The sequence below is a fragment of the Musa acuminata genome, chromosome BXJ1-3 (genome assembly GCF_036884655.1).
Source record: "Musa acuminata AAA Group cultivar baxijiao chromosome BXJ1-3, Cavendish_Baxijiao_AAA, whole genome shotgun sequence".
NCBI classification, from domain to species: Eukaryota; Viridiplantae; Streptophyta; class Magnoliopsida; order Zingiberales; family Musaceae; genus Musa; species Musa acuminata.
Genome location: NC_088329.1, coordinates 38,524,638 through 38,545,369, shown reverse-complemented (window position 1 = coordinate 38,545,369; position 20,732 = coordinate 38,524,638). Strand labels below are relative to the sequence as shown.

General features: G+C 39.2%; 3 protein-coding genes and 5 non-coding genes across 9 annotated transcripts; 7 read left to right on the top strand and 1 right to left on the bottom strand.

Annotated features, from left to right (window-relative positions):
• Positions 1-1,778: 1,778 nt before the first annotated feature.
• LOC103979208 (polyadenylate-binding protein 2) lies at positions 1,779-8,729 on the bottom strand. The gene is made up of 6 exons (XM_009395273.3): positions 8,573-8,729; positions 8,378-8,486; positions 7,039-7,109; positions 2,357-2,548; positions 2,123-2,250; positions 1,779-2,016 (listed from the first exon to the last, which is right to left on the bottom strand). The coding sequence occupies exons 1-6, from the start codon at positions 8,705-8,707 to the stop codon at positions 1,968-1,970; spliced, it is 684 nt and encodes a 227-aa protein (XP_009393548.2). The 5' UTR covers positions 8,708-8,729; the 3' UTR covers positions 1,779-1,967.
• Positions 8,730-10,916: 2,187 nt separating this feature from the next.
• On the top strand, positions 10,917-14,072 carry LOC103979209 (ras-related protein Rab11D). Its single transcript, XM_009395274.3, has 2 exons — positions 10,917-11,310; positions 13,338-14,072. Exons 1-2 carry the CDS (start codon positions 11,093-11,095, stop codon positions 13,777-13,779), a joined length of 660 nt encoding a protein of 219 aa, XP_009393549.2. The 5' UTR covers positions 10,917-11,092; the 3' UTR covers positions 13,780-14,072.
• Positions 14,073-14,517: 445 nt separating this feature from the next.
• On the top strand, positions 14,518-14,714 carry LOC135639356 (U2 spliceosomal RNA). Its single transcript, XR_010496902.1, has one exon. It is a non-coding gene; the product is annotated as a U2 spliceosomal RNA (small nuclear RNA).
• A 581-nt stretch (positions 14,715-15,295) lies between these two features.
• LOC135639370 (U2 spliceosomal RNA) lies at positions 15,296-15,492 on the top strand. The gene has a single exon (XR_010496907.1). It is a non-coding gene; the product is annotated as a U2 spliceosomal RNA (small nuclear RNA).
• A 581-nt stretch (positions 15,493-16,073) lies between these two features.
• LOC135639361 (U2 spliceosomal RNA) lies at positions 16,074-16,270 on the top strand. The gene has a single exon (XR_010496904.1). It is a non-coding gene; the product is annotated as a U2 spliceosomal RNA (small nuclear RNA).
• A 544-nt stretch (positions 16,271-16,814) lies between these two features.
• LOC135639377 (U2 spliceosomal RNA) lies at positions 16,815-17,011 on the top strand. Its single transcript, XR_010496914.1, has one exon. It is a non-coding gene; the product is annotated as a U2 spliceosomal RNA (small nuclear RNA).
• Positions 16,844-18,319, top strand: LOC135637772 (early nodulin-20-like). 2 transcript variants are annotated; one of them, XM_065150555.1, is made up of 2 exons: positions 16,844-17,813; positions 17,952-18,319. In XM_065150555.1, exons 1-2 carry the CDS (start codon positions 17,238-17,240, stop codon positions 18,012-18,014), a joined length of 639 nt encoding a protein of 212 aa, XP_065006627.1. In that variant the 5' UTR covers positions 16,844-17,237; the 3' UTR covers positions 18,015-18,319. The 2 variants fall into 2 exon arrangements, with proteins under 2 accessions (XP_065006627.1, XP_065006622.1); XM_065150550.1 differs by having other exon boundaries at positions 17,911-18,319.
• Positions 18,320-18,837: 518 nt separating this feature from the next.
• On the top strand, positions 18,838-19,034 carry LOC135639381 (U2 spliceosomal RNA). The gene has a single exon (XR_010496915.1). It is a non-coding gene; the product is annotated as a U2 spliceosomal RNA (small nuclear RNA).
• Positions 19,035-20,732: the final 1,698 nt, after the last annotated feature.

The window sequence follows — 20,732 nt, the reverse complement described above, 5'->3', positions numbered from 1 at the left end:
CCAATAGTCCAGAGATTTTTAATAAAATATCTAATTAAATATTAGATTAAATTATTTAATTAAATAATAATTTTAAAATTATTATGATTGATTTCATTTCTTAAGTAGAAAAACCTCTCTTCTCTCCTATTTAAGGGTCGATAAACCTATCTTTTGTTCGTCCATAGATGTATAATTTATGATCATGAGAAAATCTTTAGAAGATTTAGTGTAATACATTTAAATTAGAGAGAATCACATGGAGATCTTTAGGAAAGGTAATGCATATTAGAAGAGAGATCTTTAAGGGATCGCTTTCCTTCATATATAAATATACATCCATCCTCCTAGCTAATCATGATTGAGAGTGTGGCCAAAAAAAAGAGAAGAAGGTGATTTTAAGGTAACACTTGCGAAAGGAAAAGGTAAGGATCTGAATCCTTTATTTTGATATTTTCTATCGAATAATATATTTGATGATGTGGAGATCCTAATATTAATATTTTATTTGAATACTTAATTGATGTGTTTTACTTCTAGTGATCAATATTCCGCTCTTTGGACCCGCAAATGTATTGTATCATTCTATTACAATCGTCAGCATCATTGTATTGTACGTGCTTAGGGCCTCTTTCACGAGGCGAGGAAATAAGGATATAAGGAGTCCCGGCGGTTCTCTGTACCACTTCAGCGCGTTATAACATGCGCATCATTTGTTTGGTGCACTTCGAAGAAGGCGAGGAAATAAGGAGGCTGAGGTGCGGCCAACTTTACATCCGCCGGTGGTGGGAGGTCGCAAGGAGGTGCCCGTCCCTACGTGTGAGGCAACTCCTGGCGACCTCCCACCACCGGCGGATGCAGACGGTGTGGTAAAGATGGCCGCACCTCAGCCTCCTTACTTCTTCGCCTTCTTCGAAGTGCACCGAGCAAATGCTGCCGCATGTTGCAAGGCGCTGAGGCGGTATAGAGAAGCCCCGAGATTCCACGTACCAGAATCTCTTTGCCTCCTCAAGGAGGTCCTAAGCACGTACAAGACAATGACGCAAATGATGCAGTGATTGAAGCAACGGACAAAAAATCCACTGTTAAACTGGTAAATTAGTATCTTCTTACCTCCTTTATTTATAAGGATTCGAAAAATGAGGAGAAAAAGAAAAAAAGGGCCGAGCTCTACCATGCTCTGCCGGCAACACGCCAGTGCCACCGGCTGAGAACACGAAACAACCAACCCAGGGTTTTTGTACCTGATCGTGGACGTGGAGGAGTAGAACTCCCCCCCACCGACAGACGAAGTGCCTTGGGGCCGACCGGATCCATGCACACGAGAGGGAGTGGCGGAGGGGGAAGACTTCAGGAAAGAGAAAGTTCTCCTGTTGGGTCTTCACTTCCATTATGACGTTTCAGCATCGTGGACAGGCTTATCTCTCCAAGTTAGACAAATCTCAATATAGTTCGTCCTAATATAAACTGTTTATGGAGCATCCACAGGTCAGTCTCAACTTAGAAATTGTGCTTGATCAGAATATCGAAAGGCTTGGTCTAACTTGCGATTCTCAAAGTCAACCCGTCAAGAAAGGGATCTGACAGTGGATGGCTGGGTACGTTTCAAGCTTGATCAACTCGGGAAGCTACTGCAGCAAATAAAGATGAACAGAGCCACCATGCGAGGATTTCACATATATAGAATTAAAAGAAGCTGCAAGTTACCAATCTTAATGCGAATTGTCCAGCAAGCATGAAAGACAAAGCAGGCAACACAAGTAAAAGGAAAAACCAAAAACAATGGTCTGACACATCGATGGTGGCAAGACTGACCCAAGTACAGAAATTAGCAAGCAAAAAATTACATGGTCCAAACTTCTTTTCAATGTCTTTGTTAGGAACACTTTGATCATAAAATGTCATACAAGTACTGGCAAGATATCACACCAGTTCAGTAAAGTTTGGCACACAAACTTAAAGGCTAACAAGGGTCTCTTATCAGCTAATCATAAATAAGGCCTATAGCGCATTGGCCTTCTGAATCTGGGGCTCTTCCTGCAGAGACATTTTAAGAGTTTGTCAATGGCATTCTCTCTGAAATAACTTGTGTCACAACAATACTGCAAGGCCAGTAAAAAAATATACATATATATATACTAACCCATAGCCATATGGGGAAGCAAAGTATGGTGGCATGAATGGCCTCCTATATGGAGATCCTGCATATGAATTGAACCGCCTTGGACGGAACTGCTTCATTCCAGGGACATTGGTACGTTTAGCCGCTACCTGCAATGAGGCATCCCTTTCATTAAAAAAACTGAAATATTTTTATTTCCAAATTCCAATGGTTCGAAAGTAGTAGTTAAAAACATGAGATCAAGACTAAACAAACTTTTATTTGACGCCCATGTAGTTCGGATTCGTTCAACTGAAGAGCCTCCTGAACAGCCTCAACTTCCACGAATTCAACGTAAGCAAAACCCTTTGGCTGACCAAATTTGTCTGTCAGAATAGTGACCCTGTTGACTGTTCCACATGACTGGAAATGCTGCTGGACTTCTTCAGGTGTACAAGCATAATCCACCTTTTGATTCATAGACACAATTGGTATGTGCAGGCAAATAATAAGGCATCAGGTCATGCTTAATCAAGCTGCTACAATAAAGTTACTAGGAGCATGCATATAGTTAAGAGAACCTAAGGCATACCAACAATACACACGCCAATAAACAACCACTATGTCAAAGCAGAGATGAGACTTCTTGCTTCTAAAGAAGAGGGGAACAAGAAACTTACAAAAGAACAGACATCAGACTAAATGACACTTGTCAGGATCACAAAAATACAAAATACTGTGTTATCATAATTTATCCAACTTGAACAACCTTAAAAGGGTGTAATTACAAAATTCATCCTTCAAAAATTACTCATCGTGAAAGCCTCTTTTCCACAATAAAAGTAACTATAACTAGTAACATGCAACTTCTTGATGATCCCAAACCTCAACCAATAGAGGAATGTTAAAGCCAGCAGTTTTAGGCGAAGGCATTGTGAGCTATAAAGGTTGTTAAAAGTCTCACTTCACCCATGTTCTCCAATATGCATGTTCAAAAATAGGTTACTTCCCAATCGATATGGCATAACAATATTTTGAAAAATTTATCAATCTACGTAGGATACAATATACCTTAATATTATTGATCATTTTTTTTTATTCAAGAGGTCATCCCATCTTAATTGAAAAAAAAAAATTTAAAAAAAATTGCTCACCTCTCATGATCACACAATTACACCTTTAAATTAATCGAGTACTTTCTGCTGGTACATGAAAAATAAGAGCATTAATTAAGATAGTCCCAATATAATAATACAGCATCAAAAAATTGTTTCAATGTGCCCATTTAAACTTCTTTGGGCATTTTACACAATTTTTGTTCAAACCATTTGTCATATCACTTTTTTCATGCCTAAGTTGGGCTATATACCTTCTCACCCAATAGATCAGTAGATTTAAAGTTAAAATGGCCAAGATTTGCTGATATTTTCGAAAATGACTTTAACTTACCATATTTCCACAATTATTTCAGAGAATGCATATTGTTGCTCATGGAAAAACATAAGACAGGAATGACATTAGCTTACAAGATCAAAGAAGATAATATTTAATTGGTTATTGCATGCAAGCTGGTAATCAAGAACAAAACAGGAAAATCATTTTATACTAATGAAGTCTAAGGTCAAGAAAATGAATCTGCAACACAAAAGACAAAAAGGGAGATTTCAGCATCTAATCTTTCAAATAAAAAATTGCTAAGAGTCATTTGGCTGCCAAAAATTATGAACTTCCATAATAATGATTAATTGGACATTAAGAAGAACATAACGAATATTCAGCTCCCTAATTCTCAACCTCAGTATCTGATGCAAATCCAATTTGTACCCTTTGAAAAAAGAAATAATTTCTCCGATACATAGAGGTCCAAATGACTCGGTGAATTATAAGTTCAACTTCAAAAGGGTTGTTTTATCAAACAACTAAAAAATGAGTTGACACGATTTGGACAGGAATGGTAGAAGACAAGGTCACAAGCAAAAGGTCAAAGTTGTATCACAACAAATGCTATGCAAAAAAACAATCCAAAGCTCACAGGATATGGACAGAAGTAGATGATAAGACCACAAACAAGAGATCAAGGACCCCTCACCAAAGAATGCTAAGCAACAATATAATCCAATGCTCTCCAACTCCGACACCAAGTATAGGCAGTCTTCAGCATCTCTAGTTGCTGGTGTCCCTGGAGTTTCATTATGCTGATAGCACAATGGACTTCACACCACCTGTCCCATTGCCTAACTTCAAACCATCAACTCCTTCAATTCTTTGTCAGATTTCGTTCTTCAAGATGAATAACTATATCTACACCTTTTCTTTCTTGTTTTTTTTTGCACATAAGATCTACAGAGTTGCATAAATCAAGCATTCTCCACTATATTTTTTCTTTACTTTTTTTCCTTCTTCCACTTTTTTTAACCTTTCCCATGCTCTTTTGACTAAACTTTACTTTTTTTTTCTCGTGTCTACTATCTTAGTTATAACATCATAGAACACTTCTCTCCCATGCTATTTTGATCACACTTTTTTTTGTCTCTTGAATCTTAGTTATAACAGAAAGAAATTTTCCTCTTTTATTTCAACTACAAACTCATTGCAAGTCAGAGCTTCCTGACACCCCATTATCGTGGGTAAACAGAGACCTCATAATACTGAAGAGTGTACCTGCGGCCATCATTGTTAGATAATTTCATCAAAAGATAAACCCAAAATAAGGAAGAAAAAGCAACAGACACAACTCAAACTATTAGAAAAAGAAGACCACAAACGATCAAAGCATTGAAAGATATTTCCTTCAACCAACTTTTGAGTCTAAATTTGAAAGTAAAGACAAAATAAACCGACAAAAATACTATCACATTCAAAGTATAACATAGTATCAAAGATTAAATATAAATATATTCAACTTGGCCAGAATGGAAGCAAAAGAAATAGATGAATCACATCAAGAAAATTCCGAAATCTGATGTATACCCATTGGTTGCATAGGAGCAAACATCAATATCTAGAATGCCATGAATACCAGAACAGTTTAAGAAATCATCCAAGATTTCTAACATATTCTAGGTCCATGTCCAAAAAGGAACTACAGCAACCACAATGACTGTCGACAACCTTTCAAAAGCCACCTTGTGTCACAAGCCCAAACGTCACGTATATAGAGTTGGTATGACAGAAACCACTGAAGCATTAGTTTATCTTATGACAATATACATTATATTTTAATTAATATTATTTGCTTGGGATAAATCTGTGGAGTCAAAATTGAACACCAAATTGACATTTTCAAGTGATCAGCAGCTCCACGAGAAAGGAACCTACCTCAAAGGCAGACATCAGATAGTTATCCATTCTCAGAAGATATTTAGATTGTGATTTATTTATCTTACTTACAATAGTGTTTTAGATTATCAACTGCCTAAGGGGCATTGGAATAGTGTATCTTTGATTGCTGAAAATTTAGATTTAGATGGTAGTCATTATCTCTATAATAAGCTTTCGAACATTTATGCCTCAAAATATCTCATCTGTGATTAAACATAATGCACTGACAAATTGCAAATACTCAAAGCATTACCAATACATCAGCCACCTTATATTATTTAAATCATGAGTGAGGCCAACCCAATTCAATACTGGAGACTATGTGTAATTTACTTCAAAAGTTTGCTTAATTTTCCCTCAATATTGTCCCCAAATTAAAATGGCCAATAACTAGTGGCCTTGAGATTAGACCAGATGACAATCGGTTTGAACCCAAACCAATGGAAACCAAAACGGGAAATGTTTAGATGGCTCCACAGTTCTGAACCAGGTGAAAGAAAAGGAAACACAGATCCAACAGCCATCTTTACCGTTGCAATAATGGTAAAAACACCATTATGCCTCATCCAACAACTTAATAAATGATTAATTGAAGCATTTTGAGAAATTTAAAAACATAATGCAAATTTTGGATTTTAAAAAATAATTGTGTATTTGACAATTTGACATTGGAATTTGTCAATGTGCTTCCTAAACGTCTCATATTCACATCCTTCTTTAATTTAATACTTTTGAGAGCAATAGTTATAAATTTCCGGAAATGAACCATCAAAATTTCTTATTTCTTGAAATGGATCTTTGTAATATCTTCTTTCTCTATGCGGAAATGTTGACTTCCTTAAATTCGTACCATGGCTGGGTGCTTGTTAAAGTTGGGAGGCATTGAACTTTCACTTACCACATTGCGATTAGAGAGCATTAAAGAGATTGCTATTGCAATTAAAGCACAATAGAGAGATTGTCATATTGCAATTAGAGAGCATTAGAGAGATTTTTATTGCAATAAGAGAGCACTAGAGAGTAAAGAGATTGGTATTAATTTGGTATACAGAAGAATGAAATAGAGGAGGATATTTATAGATTTTTCATAATTTCTTAGTCATTATTTAGTTGTTGGAAAGGACAAAACAATCCTTTAAAAATTCAAATTTTATAATTTTAATTCCCCAAAATGTCATTTCAATTAACCTTTTATTAAGCCATTGGAAGGGGCAGAATAGTCTTTTGATCATCATTGCAATGGTCAAATTGACCATTGACTCTCGCTACGTCATGTGACTATTTCCCTTTTTCTTCACCCAAATTCGAAACCGATCCGGAATTGTGGGATCTGATTCAAAGGGGGGAACCAAACCACCCAATCCTGATTCCGATTCAGAACCGTTGACCGGTTTCGGTTTTGCCAAACTCGGGTCAGGTTTAAAAATATGTGAGGTGGATACGGCTCTAGAGCCTAACTAAAGCATCAAAAGGTGCCACAAAATCCATAACATGTATTAATTGAGTCAACAATGGGCAAATACCCAAAATAAAAAGGTACACAACACACGAGATTGCATTCATAACCATTCTAGGAGAGATGCATGAGTACATATTAGTTCAACAGAACCACAAAATAGTGAAATTACGCAACTCACATTGCCAACAAATACTGAGCGTGCATCAACCTCCTCCTTGCTTGCTTGAGTTGCTGCAGCACTAGACGATTCTACACATATTCCAGAATGAAGATTAATAAATACATGATGGAACTATTATAAAGAGGAAATAACTCAGAATGCCTTTTCATTATACCCATGCATAAAGTTTTTAATATCAAACTTACTGGAAACAATGAAAGCAATGTCAATTTGCAAAACCCAGCACAACAATACAATAAACAAACAAACTGCTAATCAGTATCAACATCATCTGCGCTGTGACACTGTCACACTACCAATGTGATGTCCTGAATAGTTCAGGTAAGGAAGTAGAGGATGAAGTGAATTGGTATAAATGCTTATTGCGCTTGCTTTTATAACTTGGCTTAGGCATTAGGTTCAATGTGATATGAATCTCAATATTATGCATGAAAAGTGAACCAAGAAATTGTTCACCACGAGTAACCATAGTATACTAAACTTAAGGAATTAATTCACAACACACTAAACCTCGAAATCAAATCATTTGCCATGATATTTGCAACTATTATACTAAATGGACTGTGCATGAATTTTCATAGGCAAGTTGTAAACTAATAGGTACAGTAAAACAAATGAGATTCCATCATGGACATTGAATTCCCATCCTGATGCATCAATTACGCTTGATAATAACATCAAGAGAACATCCCACAACTAAATCAACAAACCAGAAGCACCAAATCATCGATAAAGGGAGATGGGTCAAAACCCTATGGCTCAACTAAAGAACTAATGAAACTCCTACCCCCATCTCATAACTTTCTGATATGAAAGATATCGTCGATCAATCACCATCACGTGAGATCCAAACCGGAAGAAAGAGACAAAAATTACCCCCCACCGGTCTATCCATGTGGACACGAGTCCAAAGCAGACAGTTGTGGGCTGCATCCTCTATTGCCATCTATGTTAACAAAAGGACAAATATAGGCTGAGGGACGCGATTAAGAGCTATACCTCCCCACAGAATATTCCGCCCCTCTGCTATCCCTCTACATCATATATAAAAACTCGCTCTTAGTACAGTTACTGAGGATCCCCTTTGACCACTCATGACCAAACTCATCAACCTCATGTTACTAACTTAGACGTACCAAAACGTCACCGACATCTTCTCATAACACTTCCCTACAACATAAGAGCATTTTCATACACTGATGCACCGATCACGCTCTAGAATGATATCGATCAAACATCTCATAACTAAAAAGACAAATCAGAAGCGTCGGTTCACCATATCAAGGAAAACGGGATGAGACCATAGAGATGGAGAAGGGGGAGGAGGAGATCGGACCTTGGACGGCGCCCATCTCTTTCTCGACCTTCGCTTGTATCTCGCGGAGGGCAGCAGCCTCATCCTCCATCTCCTTGAGTCGCCTTTTCATCTCGTCCAGCTCCTGCAACTGATCCGAACCGACAGGGTTAAGAATTTAGGGTTAGGGTTCCGCGGGTTCCTAGAAGGGAAAGGGGTGACCGGAGAGAGAATTACCTTGGCGGCGTTCTCGTTGGGGAGGGCCATGTCGACATCGGCGTCCATGTCGGCCTCGTCGGGGATCTCTCCTCCGTAAACCTCGTGCTCCTCCTCGTCCATCGTCGCGCCCCCTACGCTGCGCGGCTCGCTCATGTTTCTGACGGCTCCATCGCCCTCTTATGCGCAGTTTACCCTCCCGCATACAAACTTTATGCTTTTAGAATGATGTCATGATGACGGCCGCTACAATTCTCGGACGCATCTACCGCTGTTACGAACTCTTCTGTGTCGGCCGTTACTTGATGGGAATATATATCTTTTTTATCTTCCTTTATGGCAACATAATGCGAAGTTAACGATAAAACTTATTAGGTTAATAAATCACATTTTTGGGTAGCGAAAATTTACGTATCTTAAACAAACAAAAATACCTACACGGATGAGAGAGAACAGCCAGTTTTTTTTCTCAATTAATTTTCTTTTAAAGTTATTAATACTCGAGTTTTGTCTTTAGTCTACACACACAAAATACAGACAGATAACTAAAACAAAACGTGATAATAGCATTTTCTCTTTGCAGGTCCTCCTAACATGACAGTGAGCATGCTTTCTCTATTTTTTGGAATATATATATATATATATATATATATATATATATATATATATATATATATATATATATATATATATGAAGAGCAACAATAGTTGATGAAAATATTAATGAGTTAAATTCACCAAGTTTGTTTTCCTTCTCTTCTCTATTTTATGTTTTGTAATAAAATGTTTGGTGGTTGCATGTGACACGTGTCATAGGATTAATTGAGTTTAATATAAATAAATTCTTAAATCTAGTTATCATATAATTAGATTCTTATATATATGATACATTGCGCCAGCATCAATAACATTGTCCTCGTGACAAATGATTCCGGGCTCATTCAGTCACGTATTGTGGGGATTCTTATATCGTAATTGAGGTATCAATATGATTTGATCCGATCCTAAATGCAGATAGTTGCCCACACAGAGGCTATGGCTGAGGAACAACAATGTCACGTCGAAACTCTGTCTCCCAAGTGTGATCTCTCCTTCGACAGATTACTTCTTCTTCTCCTCCAAATCCTTGTATAAAGGCCAAAGCCGGGAGGGGGTTTCCTGACTTTGTTCCTCAAATCAAGTCAATGTTAAGTGAGGTTAAATAAAATTAAAGTGTTCAAGGTCTTCCCTAACGTTGATTAAGGAATCGACTTTTATACTTACGAACGAAGGTCGATCATACACGATCGACTCATTGGGGCAGTAGACTTATAATTCATGTGTGAGTGCCGACCGAGCTACATAGATCTATGTTGCATAGCACCATTCCAAATTTTCTAGAGTGGCTCTATGCTATGCGGCGTCGTCTTATATGCTGGGTGATACCTGTTATATCACCTGTAATTGTAATGCTAAATGGCTTCGTATGTGCCCCCTAGATTATTTTGTAAAATAGTTTTATGAATTAATTTTCCTTTTATAAACGTGCTCTATGTATGCTTATGAGACCATCTTGAAACGTCCGAATATATAACGCTATCATCATGATAAAATCTTCTTACTAAGTTAAACATTAGAGAAGTTTTTATTAGGTATACACAGGACATCCACTATCCGACCCTCTCATCTCGTACTGCAAATATTGTGATGAGATCGAATGCTATAGTGGATCGAGTGTCATTTAAAAATTTCGTGAGAAAATAAAATATTTTATAATACCAAAAAAAATTATGGATGATTGAATGGCTGATTCAAAATTTAAAACCAAATTTATAATTCCACTTTATATTTTAGTTGATACATAGGGCTATTTTTAATCACATCAATTCTGATCACCGAAATTATTTTCCCACATAACTATGGTTTTTTCCGTAAATATATTGTTATTTGTTTAATTTACATGAATATTATAATTTCTTATAGCTCATATATTTGGTGTTAACACATCATGTTTTATTTACACGAAGAGAAAAAAAAATCTTAATGTTTTTTTCTTTTGCAATTCAGGGTTAATTATCTTTAAAAAATATTGTTGTTTTAATTCAGGCGTATTGCGTACATGAAAATAATATGCGGTCGCCCGCACAGTGGCTGATGAACTCCATGTCCGACCACTTGTTTACGTATCTCGAGAACGGCGGGCGGACAGGATTGTGATGGCATGTCCAAATTGCTTAACCTACCCATCAATGTTACACAACATTGTACCAAGTATCGAGACCGATGGTCGGCCCCGCTTGCAAAAGCCGAATAATTCGGTAGGTAGTTGTTCCGGTAACAACATAAATGGTAGGTAAAGTGTTGCTCTCGATCGGGGAGGTGCTCGGCTGCTCACCGCTCACAGTTGGTGAGCGGACTCGGCAAAAAGTATCCTGACTTTTGACCCCTGTCCTGCCTGGCGTCGGACGCAACCGTGTGAGCTGACCGGGTGCTCTACTCTTCTACCGGAACGGAAGAGAGCAGGACGAGCGCGGCGTCGGTGGTGGTGGAGCATTGGCGGGAATGGCGGGCGGAGGCAGTGACAAGATCGACTATGTGTTCAAGGTGGTGCTGATCGGGGACTCGGCGGTGGGGAAATCGCAGATCCTGGCGCGGTTCGCGCGGAACGAGTTTAGCCTCGACTCCAAGGCCACCATCGGAGTGGAGTTCCAGACGCGAACCCTCGTCATCCAGCACAAGAGCGTCAAGGCCCAGATCTGGGACACCGCCGGCCAAGAGAGGTGCCAACTTTGCTCCCCCCAAGCACTTACCCTCTTTCACTCCGAACCTCTACTTGTGCTCTTTAGATCTACGAGTTCCGGTACGAATCTGATTGGTTCCAGACTTTAGTGCTTTGATCCATGTGACTTTGCTTTGAGTGATTCGGTTTCTTGTTGGGTTGTAGTGATTTAGCTTTTTGGTGTTAATGCTTGATTCTTAAGCGTCTTATTTAGTATATGAAAGGCAGATTTAGGCGCGGATGCTTTCTTTTTCTTCGAGTTGGTTTAACTCTATTGATCTGATCTATCTGTGAGTTTAGCTGATGAAATGTCGGTGGAGATGAATGCTTGTGTTTTAATTGGTTGTGCTCATTGCATTTGTGGTGGTGGTTGAGGGACTGATCATGCTCTAAACAGCTGATGGTTAGAGCTTTAGATCTCTTTGCTTTGCCCGTGCTTCGAACAGAGCAGATGATTGAAGATTATTTCACTACTTTACTTATCCTTATCAATCTTGTTTGATGTTTTCTAATTGACATGGAATATGAAGTCGATCACTCTGCTCACAGTTCGAAGTAGCAAAGCATAGATATTTAGGTTCTGTTTATAACTCTGGGTGGTGGTATTCCTTCTAGCGAGATAATTTTTACTGGACATAAGTGTTTCCTCTTGGTAATAGTGACTTAGATAGGGAGTTTGGGAGGCACCAGGAAAAACTTGAGGGCATAGCTAGTGATATGATTTTTCTGGACATAAAAATCACCTTGTAGGTGTATTTACTTCCTGAAATTTTGAGAGCAGATGACATTCCCACTTTGAGACTATTCAAATGGAACTGCAACTGGCTGTCTCATCTATGAGGTGTTGGTGCTTGGTGTTAGACATCCAAAAAGGCCCTTCTTATAATTAGCTTTGTCTGCAAGACTAGATGTTAAATATTAACCTTATTAATGTTTGACTTTGTGGCAAATTGCTATGTGAATCCGATTTTAATAGTAATAATCTTTTCAGACTAAATGAATGAAGATCAACGAGCCATCATATTAAGGTACTATTAAACTCATCCTTAACCAGTTATAAACCATATGGTGGCATATGGTCGGACAATTATGCAACCAATGTTCTGTAGGACCATAATTTGGCACTGGACTATGTTAGCTGGCATGTGTGAAACTAGTAAATTGAAAGAGAAATTTTGTACATCACCGTCGATCACTATGTTTCAAAATGGGATTTGACATGAAAATTTGTCTACATCCTTTTCTAAAATTACCGATATACAAACAACATTTTCTTCCTTAACCGGTTATTCAACCTTCATATGTCCGGCAGCTAGACATATTGTTTATCAAAACTATGTAAACATAAGATGATACTACCAGCTGCAGAAATCTGTTTGGTTGCTAGATACACAAATTTATATTCAAGATACATGTTTCAGTACAACTTGAATTTCTTTTGATCTAATTTTGTATATATTTAATAGTTACTGTGCCTTTTCATGGAGTTGAACCATGTAAATTTCATTAATAGGAAACATATGTTGGCATTAATATTATATTGAAAAAGATGGATGTGGCACAGCAGTGATGCTTAAAGTATCTCTATTGGAATAGATTGGTAAAACTCTAGAGAATATATTAAAATTATGTGTTCTCTCCGTCTCCTCTTTCTGAGGCATGAAAGGTTGTCAGTTAAGTGCGCCTCACAGAAAGGTATTGATGCATGGAATTTACTTTATTCTGCATCTGAGCTACATGTTTCTTTGCAGCATAATGAAGGCTCCTAATGCTTGTTGAATTCCATATGATGATCATATTGATACCCATGTTTTTAGACAGTGATTAGCTAACTGATTCGTATTTTACTTGTGACCTGCTATCGTTATGTCTGTGTTATTATGTTAGTTATTTGTTACCTTGCTGAACTCACTTCTTATATGATTCTTGTGATAATGTCACTTATTACCTGATGATTTGGGGCTTCTTGTGTTTGCCGTCTTGTTTTGGATGTGATGAATCGTTGCTGACGATTTTTACCTAGTACAGGTATAGAGCTGTCACAAGTGCATACTACAGAGGAGCAGTTGGGGCCTTGATTGTTTACGATATCACCAGACGTCAATGCTTTGACCACATTCCTCGGTGGCTTGAGGAGCTGCGGAGCCATGCTGACAAAAACATTGTGATCATGTTAGTTGGCAACAAGACTGATCTCGAGGACCAGAGAGCTGTACCGATGGAAGATGCCCGGGAATTTGCTCAGAAAGAAAACCTCTTCTTTCTGGAAACATCAGCGCTAGATGCTACCAATGTGGAGAACGCCTTCCAGACTGTGCTGACTGAGATTTTCAACATCGTCAACAAGAAGAGCCTGACCTCTGACCCTCAGAGCAACAACAGTGCACCGACACTGCCTGCAAAGAAGATCATCATCCCTGGCCCAGCGCAAGAGATTCCAAAGAGTAAGGTGTGCTGTAAGGCTTCCTAGATGATGCTTTGCCTCTTCAGTAGTCGTTGCTGGAAGCATCCGAGTCGTCACAGTAATTGCCATATGTCTGAAATCTTGATGGAGGGGATAAGCTTCTGAACTTGGAAGAATTGATTCAATCTTGTATGTGGTTTGGGTTTGGTGGATCAAGTGAAAGATCCGATGATACTTTCTGTCTATACCATACCACAGGCTACAACAACTAAATAGCTTTCCCTGGCACTGTGTTTAATCAAGTTAATTTGTGCACTAAAGGTTCTTTACGAGTAAACTCTCTTAGTCCCTGTTTGATACTTACAAACGCAAATGCATTTCTCGTGTTTTTAGAACCAATCTTTTGTTATTTTCAGCTCACTGTCCACAACAATAATGTAGTTTTATACAATCAATAAACCTATTTATCTACAATTTTAAGTCAACTTCATGATTGGGGAAGCTAAGAACATTCTTATGATATTAGAGTGCTGACTGGGTAGGTTTTGTTGGCTTATTCTGATGGGATTCGACTGGTTATGATGGCTTTACCGCACAAGAAGTCATACTTTTTTAGACTGTTTAGCTCTTATATAGTTCTAATATTTCGAGTGGAATTTTGAACTTATTTTAGTGGTGATTTTTTGATGTTGTGCTGTCATAACGAGCCCAAATGCAGGCGCATCTTTAGTCCCACATTGCTAGGAGCGGAGCGACATGCAAGAGAGGAGACTATAAAAGAGGTCGATGTCTTAATTTCAAATCATACCTTTCTCGGCCTTTTGGCTAAGATCAAGTGTAGTATCTGTTCTTATCAGTTTAATATCTGATACGTGGGTCATCGATCCACTATGATATTAAATTAATTTATTGTGGGAGAGGGCCCACAACGGTAGCTTGCTGCCGGGGCTCTCGCGCGTCGCCCATGCGTTGCACTACCGCACGGGCCCGGCGCACCCTATCAAAGCTTGATTTAAATGTTCCCCTACTTTGCAATTTTAAAGAATTAATCTGCGGCCGTCTGATTCTCTACCAAGGGCTGGTTGGTTAATCTAAGCTTTCTTAGATTTCGAGTAAATTCTCTTAATCCCTGTTTGATACTTACAAACGCAAATGCATATCTCGTTTTTAGAACCAATCTTTTGTTATTTTCAGCTCACTGTCCACAACAATAATGTAGTTTTATACAATCAATTAACCTATTTATCTACAATTTTAAGTCAACTTCACGATCGGGGAAGCTAAGAACATTCTTATGATATTAGAGTGCTGACAGGGTAGGTTTTTTTGGCTTATTCTGATGGGATTCGACTGGTTATGATGGCTTTACCGCACAAAGAAGTCATACTTTTTAGACTGTTTAGCTCTTATATAGTTCTAATATTTCGAGTGGAATTTTGAACTGATTTTAGTGGTGTTTTCTTGATGTTGTGCTGTCATCACGAGCCCAAATGCAGGCGCATCTTTAGTCCCACATTGCTAGGAGCGGAGCGAAATGCAAGAGAGGAGACTATAAAAGAGGTCGATGTCTTAATTTCAAATCATACCTTTCTCGGCCTTTTGGCTAAGATCAAGTGTAGTATCTGTTCTTATCAGTTTAATATCTGATACGTGGGTCATCGATCCACTATGATATTAAATTAATTTATTGTGGGAGAGGACCCACCGCGGTAGCTTGCTGCCGGGGCTCTCGCGCGTCGCCCATGCGTTGCACTACCGCACGGGCCCGGCGCACCCTATCAAAGCTTGATTTAAATGTTCACCTACTTTGCAATTTTAAAGAATTAATCTGCGGCCGTCTGATTCTCTACCAAGGGCTGGTTGGTTAATCTAAGCTTTCTTCGATTTCGAGTAAATTCTCTTAATCCCTGTTTGATACTTACAAACGCAAATGCATTTCTCGTTTTTAGAACCAATCTTTTGTTATTTTCAGCTCACTGTCCACAACAATAATGTAGTTTTATACAATCAATTAACCTATTTATCTACAATTTTAAGTCAACTTCACGATCGGGGAAGCTAAGAACATTCTTATGATATTAGAGTGCTGACTGGGTAGGTTTTGTTGGCTTATTCTGATGGGATTCGACTGGTTATGATGGCTTTACCGCACAAAGAAGTCATACTTTTTAGACTGTTTAGCTCTTATATAGTTCTAATATTTCGAGTGGAATTTTGAACTGATTTTAGTGGTGTTTTCTTGATGTTGTGCTGTCATCACGAGCCCAAATGCAGGCGCATCTTTAGTCCCACATTGCTAGGAGCGGAGCGAAATGCAAGAGAGGAGACTATAAAAGAGGTCGATGTCTTAATTTCAAATCATACCTTTCTCGGCCTTTTGGCTAAGATCAAGTGTAGTATCTGTTCTTATCAGTTTAATATCTGATACGTGGGTCATCGATCCACTATGATATTAAATTAATTTATTATGGGAGAGGGCCCACCACGGTAGCTTGCTGCCGGGGCTCTCGCGCGTCGCCCATGCGTTGCACTACCCCATGGGCCCGGCGCACCCTATCAAAGCTTGATTTAAATGTTGCCCCTACTTCTCTACCAAGGGCTGGTTGGTTAGTCTACGCCTTCTTAGATTTCGAGTAAACTCTCTTAATCCCCGTTGATACTTACAAACGCAAATGCATTTCTCGTTTTTAGAACCAATCTTTTGTTATTTTCAGCTCACTGTCCACAACAATAATGTAGTTTTATACAATCAATAAACCTATTTATCTACAATTTTAAGTCAACTTCACGATCGGGAAGCTAAGAACATTCTTATGATATTCGAGTGCTGACTTGGTAGGTTTTGTTGGCTTATTCTGATGGCATTCGACTGGTTATGATGGCTTTACCACACAAAGAAGTCATACTTTTTAGACTGTTTAGCTCATATATAATTCTAATATTTCGAGTGGAATTTTGAACTGATTTTAGTGGTGTTTTCTTGATGTTGTGCTGTCATCACGAGCCCAAATGTAGACGCATCTTTAGTCCCACATTGCTAGGAGCGGAGCGACATGCAAGAGAGGAGACTATAAAAGAGGTCGATTTCTCCATTTCAAATCATACCTTTCTCGGCCTTTTGGCTAAGATCAAGTGTAGTATCTGTTCTTATCAGTTTAATATCTGATACGTGGGTCATCGATCCACTATGATATTAAATTAATTTATTGTGGGAGAGGGCCCACCACGGTAGCTTGCTGCCGCGGCTCTCGGGCGTCGCCCATGCTTTGCACTACCGCACGGGCCTGGCGCACCCTATCAAAGCTTGATTTAAATATTGCCCTACTTCGCAATTTTAAAGAGTTAAACTGCGCCGTCTGATTCTTTACCAAGGGCTGGTTGGTTAATCTTGGCCTGTATTATTTTGTCTACGATTAAAGTCGATGGGTATATATTTGGGTACGGAATACCATGTTCCTTTTATAAGCCTTTGCCCTCCATGTTAAATCATCCATTCAAGAACAGAGAACGAGAAACACTGAGCGATGGAAATCATCGAGATGTCACCGGAAGCAGCCACGATGGCGCAACTCTACTCACCGGAGCTACGCATCGAGGGTTCCGCCGTCGCCTTCGTCGGGCCCTGCCCCTGCTTCGGCATCCGCAAGCGTCGCTGCCTTCGACCCACCACCCGCTCCCGCAAGAAACTCCTCGTCTATGATCTTCCCCGCTCCCCGCCTTCTCCCCCTCCCCCTCACGCCGTCGTCGCCTCCCTCTCTCGCTTCGACCTTTCGCCCCGCTCCTCCTCTCCATTCCCTTCCGCCTACCGCCTCTCCTTGTCCTCCCCGCTCCCCTCCCCTTCCTCGTCATCATCCACCACTTCCTCCCTCACCCAATCCCCATCCTCCAGCAACTCGCCCGGCACTCCTGGCTCCCCCTTCGTACGCTGTCTCTCCCCTCGACTCGCTTCCCATCTTGAACCGATCGTCATGATCTCGCCATCCTCTTCTCCGCCGACGTTCTTGTTCGCCACTCAGCCGGAGCCGTCAGAGTCGACCGCCTCCCCCTCATCTTCCGGTCCTGATGAAGCGACAACTTCTCCCGTCGAGAAGAACAAAAAGGTCCTCCTAATCCTTCTTAATTCGTTTTTTTCTCTCGTCGAAATTATCATCGCTTCTCGATCTCCCTTTTCTTTGAGAAAATTATTCCAACAATTAGGCTTCCGGAGAAGAACAAGAGGCTAATTCTTGGCTCCCCAGATCGAGGCGGGGAAGACGAAGGCCGAGCGAGCATCCACCGCAGCTGTGGCATCCTTCGTTTAGTGGTGATTCGCCGAGTCTGAAATAGAGAGAGGAAGCGAGAGGTGGCACTACCACCACTCTTCCGCAAGCAAACCGGTTCTTGCTCTGGCATCTCTGCGTGGAACGTTTCGTCATTTGGTCTTCTTCCTTCATTCTCCTCCATAACTGCTTGTACAACGACTCTCAACAACTCCTCTCAAAAGTCTTTTGTTTACATGGATATGCAGCGGTGGATCAGTGAGTACAATTCTGTCAGTTAGTTCTCTTGATCCGAATGGAACGCTCATCGATAAGCAATCAAAATATGCTATTGCATTTCCAGTTGATTCACGTTGGTTTCACCTATATACACCAAACATGATTGATTCTGTTTCCACGCACTTGGATGCTGAATCGTCATCTATAGGACCTCAGAGCATAAAGCTCTTTCGATGGGACACTCTTCATTGCTTGTCTAAGTGGTATAATAGATCAGCCTTATTCACTCGATGATCAGAAATCTATTGAGAACCATCGCCTAACAGCTTGAAGCTCGTCTCTTTTGTTTTTCATTCATACACATCGTTCTGACCTCAAAGGGAGTCTCAGTGTTGACAGCTTCATGGCGACACACTCTAATTATCTGGTGTCCAGATTTAGGAAGAGAGTTTTGAAGGAGTCAACTTCCATGAAGGCGTGGATTCCATCATCATCTTCAGTATGGAACCCATCGTTCTTCTAAACCAAGAAGATGGTTTTGGCTTTGTTCGTCGTGGTGAGGCTTGAGTTGTCCCACATCGCTGGGAACAGAACGAAGAGCAAGACAGGAGACTATAAAAAGAGGTCGATGGCTCCTTACAAAATCATACCTTTCTCGGCCTTTTGGCTAAGATCAAGTGTAGTATCTGTTCTTATCAGTTTAATATCTGATACGTGGGTCATCGATCCACCATGATATTAAATTAATTTCTTGTGGGGGAGAGCCCACCACGGTAGCTTGCTGCCGGGGCCCTCGAGCGTCGCCCATGCGTTGCACTACTGCACGGGCCTGGCGCAACCCTGCCAAGTCATGACACAAATATTCCTGATTCAATCACGAGTTAAAAGTAATTTATAAGGTTTGTATTGGTTCGGGATGGGTTTATCACAAATATTCCTGATTCAATCACGATTAATAAGGCATCAGGTCATGCTTAATCAAGCTGCTAAAATAAAGTTACTAGGAGCATGCATATAGTTAAGAGAACCTAAGGCATACCAACAATACACACGCCAATAAACAACCACTATGTCAAAGCAGAGATGAGACTTCTTGCTTCTAAAGAAGAGGGGAACAAGAAACTTACAAAATATCAGACATCAGACTAAATCACACTTGTCAGGATCACAAAAATACAAAATACTGTGTTATCATAATTTATCCAACTTGAACAACCTTAAAAGGGTGTAATTACAAAATTCATCCTTCAAAAATTACTCATCGTGAAAGCCTCTTTTCCACAATAAAAGTAACTATAACTAGATGCATGCAACTTCTTGATGATCCCGAACCTCAACCAATAGAGGAATGTTAATGCCAGCAGTTTTTAGGCGAAGGCATTGTGAGCTATAAAGGCTGTTAAAAGTCTCACTTCACCCATGTTCACCAATATGAATGTTCAAAAATAGGTTACTTCCCAATCGATATGGTATAACAATATTTTGAAAAATTTATCAATCTACGTAGGATACAATATACCTTAATATTATTGATCATTTTTTTATTCAAGAGGTCATCCCATCTTAATTGAAAAAAAAAATATTTTTTTAAAATTGCTCACCTCTCATGATCACACAATTACACCTTTAAACTAATCGAGTACTTTCTGCTGGTACATGAAAAATAAGAGCATTAATTAAGATAGTCCCAATATAATAATACAGCATCAAAGAATTGTTTCGATGTGCCCATTTAAACTTCTTTGGGCATTTTACACAATTTTTGTTCAAGCCATTTGTCATATCACTTTTTTCATGCCTAAGTTGGGCTTTATACCATCTCACCCAATAGATAAGTAGATTTAAAGTTAAAATGGCCAAGATTTGCTAATATTTTCGAAAATGACTTTAACTTACCATATTTCCACAATTATTTCAGAGAATGCATATTGTTGCTCATGGAAAAACATAAGACAGGAATGACATTAGCTTACAAGATCAAAGAAGATAATATTTAATTGGTTATTGAATGCAAACCGGTAATCAAGAACAAAACAGGAAAATCATTTTATACTAATGAAGTCTAAGGTCAAGAAAATGAATCTTCAACACAAAAGACAAAAAGGGAGATTTCAGCATCTAATCTTTCAAATAAAAAATTGCTAAGAGTCATTTGGCTGCCACAAATTATGAACTTCCATAATAATGATTAATTGGACATTAAGAAGAACAACCAATCTTTTGAAGTTGATTAATCTTCAACTTCAAAAGGGTAGTTTTATCAAACAACCAAAAAATGAGTTGACACGTTTTGGACAGGAATGGTAGAAGACAAGGTCACAAGCAAAAGGTCAAAGTTGTATCACAACAAATGCTATGCAACAAAACAATCCAAAGCTCACAGGATATGGACAGAAGTAGATGATAAGACCACAAACAAGAGATCAAGGACCTCTCACCAAAGAATGCTAAGCAACAATATAATCCAATGCTCTCCAACTCCGACACCAAGTATAGGCAGTCTTCAGCATCTCTAGTTGCTGGTGTCCCTGGAGTTTCATT